This window comes from Sphaeramia orbicularis, chromosome 24 (genome assembly GCF_902148855.1).
Source record: "Sphaeramia orbicularis chromosome 24, fSphaOr1.1, whole genome shotgun sequence".
NCBI classification, from domain to species: Eukaryota; Metazoa; Chordata; class Actinopteri; order Kurtiformes; family Apogonidae; genus Sphaeramia; species Sphaeramia orbicularis.
Genome location: NC_043979.1, coordinates 45,693,791 through 45,700,057, shown reverse-complemented (window position 1 = coordinate 45,700,057; position 6,267 = coordinate 45,693,791). Strand labels below are relative to the sequence as shown.

Here is a 6,267-nt window from a genome sequence, read left to right as displayed (position 1 = left end):
TTACTATCTGCTTTAACTGCTGGGGACTGCATTGTGCATCTCCTCTCATGCTTTGCACATCTTCGCACATTGTTTCACCGTAAGTGAACGTTGTGTATGGATTGCACCCCACCTCACCTGCTATAGGAATTTAGACATTGTACGGTACATTGTGTCTCTGCTCAGTCCATGAGCCGCCCTAACCCGACCCCCAAATAAAGTGTCCAGGGTAACACATATCCACGCCTCACTAATTTCTTTGAATAGGATGATGAGGAAGATAAAATATATGAAATGACTAAAACCTAAAACTAAACTAAAACTAAGCATTCAGAAAAAAACGATAAACTAATAAAAACTAACAAACCTGCTCCTAAAAACTAATTAAAACTAACTGATAAGAGAAAAAAAAGTCAAAACTATTAAAACTAAACTATAATTAAAAATCCAAAACTATTATAACCTTGACTCCTACCCCCAATTACTATTCCTTATGATCACTATATAGTGATTATTATTTTGGCATGAATATCAATAAATAATAATAATAATAATAACAACAATAACAATAATAGTAGTATAACAATATCATACATCCTTTTCCTATATACACTGATATGATAATACCCATTTACAACTTATCCTTCCAGATATTAATAAAAACTAAAAACAAAACAAACAAAAACACATATATAATACAATACTCTATATGTCCTCTATAGTAATATAGTAATAATATTTTCATATATCCATATTTAAACTAGATATTATCAGCACATATGTGGCAAAGCCCCACTATGAAAAACAACCGGACCCCCCCCCGGCCCTTCCTCTGTGTATTTTGTAAAAATCGTTTGTTTGTATTTGTTTTTAAACTGTTTGATGTTCGGACATTGTTTCAGCTCCACACTCAGTCTGTTCCATAGTCTTACAACCATAATATAGTATAGTATAATGTAATATAAGATATAAGACAAGATAGTGTAATATAATATGATACAACATAATACAACATCATATAATATCATATTATATAATAAAATATAGCATAATTAGTATAGTATAATGTAGTATAAGGTATAAGATAATATAATCTAACATCATTAATATCATATAAGATATAGCATAATATAGTATAAAGTAACATAATATAGTATAATATGATATAGTATAGTACAATGTAGTGTTGTGCCATATATCTTTTTTTTTCTTTAGATACATAAAATCTGTCATGTCATTCACTCAAAGGGTCATTTTACATTAATTTATGTATTTCCTGAACCTGTTTTCAGGAATGCAAACAAATTTGGGCATGCTCATTCTAGATTTGTTTGTTTTTTTGTGTCTTTTCATATTGATGGGATTAGTTTGATAATATGATAATATGTTTAAGTGCTGGTGTCATTTTCATACAGTGTACTGTTGGTGACTGTAGTGGACAAAATTTTACAAATCTCAAATATTATCTTGAAATATTTGCAGAAAAATCTTTTTTGTTGTTGCAAAAGGTGATGCTGCATCAGCCAGACACAAATTACTGAATTTTTTCGTTTATTGTTAGCAAGAAAAGTAACCAACTAAATAGTTGACAGTTTCAACATGCCATGTCCTGGATGTGTTCATTATCTGCTGAAACATCCAGTTTTGACCTTGATGGAACTGAGCATGTGCAGAAGGGAGCATGTGGGTTTGGAGACTGGAACGATATTCGGCACAGTTCAGTGACTTAACAGTGATTCTTGATGAACTGGTAACACAATGTATGGGGTGAACAAATACATTTTACCACCACTGTACTGATATTAGGCAAGGAAAAGAGTGCTGATAAATGTTTTTAGTTCTTTTTCTCTTAACTTTCTAACTTAGTAGATAAATTACTTCATACAGTCATGGAAAAAATGATTAGACCACCCTTGTTTTCTCCAATTTCTTGTTCATTTTAATGCCTGGTCCAACTAAAGGTACATTTGTTTGGACAAACTACAAAAATAGCTCATAGTAGTTTAATTTCAAAGCTGATATCTGTCCATTTTCCATGTTTTCTTGATAAAAACCAAATCAACTTCAGTTCTTCCATAATATCTATGGCATTGTACTGACAAAAACAGTGCTTTTAGACATCCATGTTTCTTTCTTATCTGTTTTAGTCACATGATACACACAGGAGTTAGGACTGGATTGCATAACCATTTTTTTTAATGACTTTTGATGGTCTAATAATTTTTTCCGTGACTGTATATGCACTTTATTATACAATGTCTGTGTAGTAGGTTCTCATTTGTCCAGGTCATGGTTCTTCTTGGTAGTTCTTCTCAGTTCAACTGGACTGGTTTAACTCTTATAATAAATTTTGAAAATGTATTATTCGTATCAGTACCAACATTGCTTTACAACATAGGGCTCATCTAGTTCTTGTTCTCTATCAGAACCACAGTAAAACTAAATAATTTTTTTATTACTTTTGGAAGATGAGATTGAAGAAAAATCATAAGAGGGAATTGTAGATGTTCATCTAAAATGGACTTCTCTCTCTAATGATGTGAACGTACTTTGTGTGTTTTAGAATGTTTGTTAGCAGGAACTGTTTACGATGTGTAGTGTTACTGTGACATGCTGGTATTGATGATGATGATGATGATGATGACTCGCAGGGAGAGGAAGAGGCGGGAGCAGGAGAGGAAGCTGGGTCAGATCCGGGCCAACCCTGTCATGCCCGTCCAACCTCACAACAACGGAGGGTCCATGCCCCCCCCACACCACCAGCCCCCCCTGGCCTCCGTAGCCCCGCCCCAGCCCTACCTCCCTCCGCAGCCCCAGCCCCAGCCGCCCCCATCCAGACCGGAGAAGCTGGCCAGCCTGCCTCGGTCGGCCGTCCCACCCCCTGCCAGTGCCTCCACCCCGCCGGTAAATAACACACTGCACTTCACGTTCATGTCTTAAGAGTCAAAACACAGTAATGTCCCATCAGAGAGCGACTTTAATTGTTTGCCATTCCAGCATTTATTTCAGTATAAAGTAGCTCTTTGTTTTGGATATCCCTTATGGTCCAACTAAAGCAAAAATGAATTTAAAAGTAAAAATATGGGTCATTTAGCAACACTAATCTGTCAAATTGTCTCTAAAATGTCCCATCAGAGAGACTTCGAATACCGTGTTTGACCCAAATCTCAGTGTCTCAACTCAGGTTTGTTAACCCTTTAGGCATTGGAGTTTTTATATATATATATATATATATATATATATATACATATATATCAGTTAGGATATCAAGATTTCAAAATTACAGATCTGACAACGACAATTGGAAACAACTGCACAGATTTAAGAGTAAAAGCAGGAATTGGTTAGAACATCATAACCAGTGTTTTTCCTCCCATTCTTAGACATTCCATTCATCACTTAAGCCAAATAAACAATGAATTAATTTACTGTTCATTAATGAAATAGCATACTTTCTTGCAGGTGCACATTCAAACTTGGGGAAGATGTTGATTGAAATATGAATATGCAGCGTTCTTTGTCAAATATAGGATCCATATCGGAGTTATATAAGCACACTGAAGTCTGCACTAAAAGCCCAGACAGTGACACTATGACATGTGCGATCATATTTATTTATTTACTCCTAACTTGTTAACTGAAATATGCAAGGTTTTTTTTTTTTTTTTTTTTTAACTGACCGACTGCTAAATTGAGCCTTAGAATATTTAATTTAGGTATCAAGATTTCAAAAAGCTGTATCTTGGAAGTGTTTAGAGATGAAGTTTTGCTGTAAATGACAAAAATATTCAGTATGATCCAAATTTTATGGTAGGAGTAAATGCACTCATCTAATTTGCATATTGTGACATCACAGGGCTTCGGCCATATTGGATTGCGTAACTTTCAGTAACTTTGAACGTATTTACATGGAAGTTTTCTTTGTTTTTGTTTTTTCATCATCTTATCCTTAAAATGAATGAACTAAAACATTAGTAGAAAGTAAAATGCTGTAGGTTTTAGTATCTTTTTATCCAAATCTGTCCTTAATTATCCAAACTAAAACTAAATAAACTTTACTTTGTTACTAAACCAGCTCAGGACCACACCTTTAAACTGGATTTTCTTTTTGACTTTGAATAGAAACATGCCCTGAAATGGTGTTAGGATTGAAGGGGCATGTATCTGCCATCTATTGGTGGGAGGTGTCAACAAGATGTGGCAACTTTATCTGGAGCTATTATGGTCTGTTTCAATCAGTTATGTTGCTTGTCGCGATATTAATAAATAAATGTAATGTTTTTACAGGCATGGACACGGTGATCAGGGAGCTGCTCCCACAGCAGCAGCCGAGGACCATCGAGAGACGAGACCTGCAGTACATCACCATCAGCAAGGAGGAGCTCACGTCCAGCGACAGCTTGTCTCCAGACCCCTGGAAGAGAGACGCCCGAGAGAAGGCTGAGAAACAGCAGCAGCTTCACATCGTCGACCTGCTGGACAAGGAGATCCAGGAGCTCCAGGTAGGACTTGGACTAAATAATGTGCTGGATGTGTTCATTTATCAAAATGTCAAAAGAAAGCATTCATTTACACACATGATAACACTGAGCCCGTTTATATGATCATATAAATCTGACAACTGAGTTCGACACCCTTGTTTTAGTTTATTATCAGGTTTCTTTCCGAGTGCATACAGTAGCGGAAAAAATTATTAGACCACCCTTGTTTTTCTTCAATTTCTTGTTCATTTTAATGCCTGGTCCAACTAAAGGTCCAATTGTTTGGACAAATATAATATAGAACAACAAAAATAGCTCCTAGTAGTTTAATTTCAGAGCTGATATCTATCCATTTGCATATTTTCTTGATAATAAACGAAATCACTTCAGTTCTTCCATCAATATCTATGGCATTGTACTGACAAAAACAGTGCTTTTAGACATTCCATGTTTTCTTTTCTGTCTGTTTTAGTCACATGATACACACAGGAGTTAGGACTGGATTGCAGAACTATTGTTTTTGATTAATTTTGATGGTCTAATAATTTATTCCGCGACTCAAACTTTCGTCTTATTATTGTTCACATTTGACTACATCACTTCCATTTTCTATGATTTCTTATTATTCTTTTACCACTTTTTTATTTAGTACTGTCTGACTTTTTGCAATTGTCCTGTTGTAAATATATATTCTGTATAGTTACTACTATTATTAATTTTTTTTTATTTTATATTTTTGCACTGTCTTGTTTTTTGCTCTGTCTTTATGCATGTACGCTTTTTTCTTGCACTTTATTCTATTGCTGCATTGATCATTGAATTTCCTTGTTATGGGATCAATAAAGTCTGATCTAATTTCTTCAAGTACTTTCTAATGTGCATTTACCTGTTTTTTTCGCTACTGTTTTTACTACTGTTTTCTTTCCTTGTTGTCTTACAATATCTCTTAAACATACATTCGCTTTTGTGCTGCGACTGGAACTTTAATTTCCTGATGGATCAATAAAGTTCTATCTAATCAGCTACTTTATCATTATTATTGCTATTTTATATCACTTTAGTCACTTTATCAAACTTGTTTATGTTTTTTATCTCTTTATTTTTCTATTATATTGATGCATACTTTCTTGTACAGCTGCACATACTTGATTTTCTCCCTTGGGGGATCAATAAAGTATATTTTATCTTCTCCTAATCTAATCCTACTATATAATGCACGTTTCGGCCCCTCCCCGTGTCCGTCCCATCGATGTCCGTCCCATCGATGTTGCAAAAGCTCGGGACACGGGAGGGCATACGGGTGCAATGCCGCTGTTGCACCACGGGAGGGCGCTATTGCATGATAGCGCCACGGGTAGAATGCGGCAAGTGTAATCTAAAACAGGTTTATTTGAGTTGTTTGTCACGCTCAGTTCTGATCCTGTTTCGTTCCCAGGCCAAACCTGAGCGAACGGCGGAGGAGAGCGACCGCCTCAGGAAGCTGATGCTGGAGTGGCAGTTCCAGAAGCGACTGCAGGAGTCCAAGCACAGCGACGAAGATGAGGAGGAGGAGGACGACGAGGACGTGGACACCATGATGATCATGCAGAGGCTGGAGGCGGAGAAGAGAGCCAGGGTAAGACGAGAGGGGGAACCCATGAAAGAAATGGAACGGGTGGAAGAAGATCATTGGTAGAGAAGAGAGAAAAACGCAGCGACTTAAAAGTCACAGAGTAGAAATAAAATGTCCGACCTCTGTTTTTCATGTAACATCACCCATCAGCCCGGAGTTCAAAGGTCAGATCGGAAACAAGGCTGATGGGGAGAA

General features: G+C 36.3%; 1 protein-coding gene across 1 annotated transcript in view; it reads left to right on the top strand.

The window, feature by feature from the left end:
* The first annotated feature begins 4,268 nt into the window (after nt 1–4,268).
* The window catches only part of LOC115415169 (afadin-like), a 34,119-nt gene continuing 32,120 nt past the window's right edge, over nt 4,269–6,267 (top strand). Inside the window, exons 1-2 of the mRNA XM_030128657.1 lie at nt 4,269–4,481; nt 5,896–6,075. Coding sequence (XP_029984517.1) covers nt 4,269–4,481; nt 5,896–6,075 — 393 coding nt within the window. The remainder of the gene's footprint in view (nt 4,482–5,895; nt 6,076–6,267) is intronic.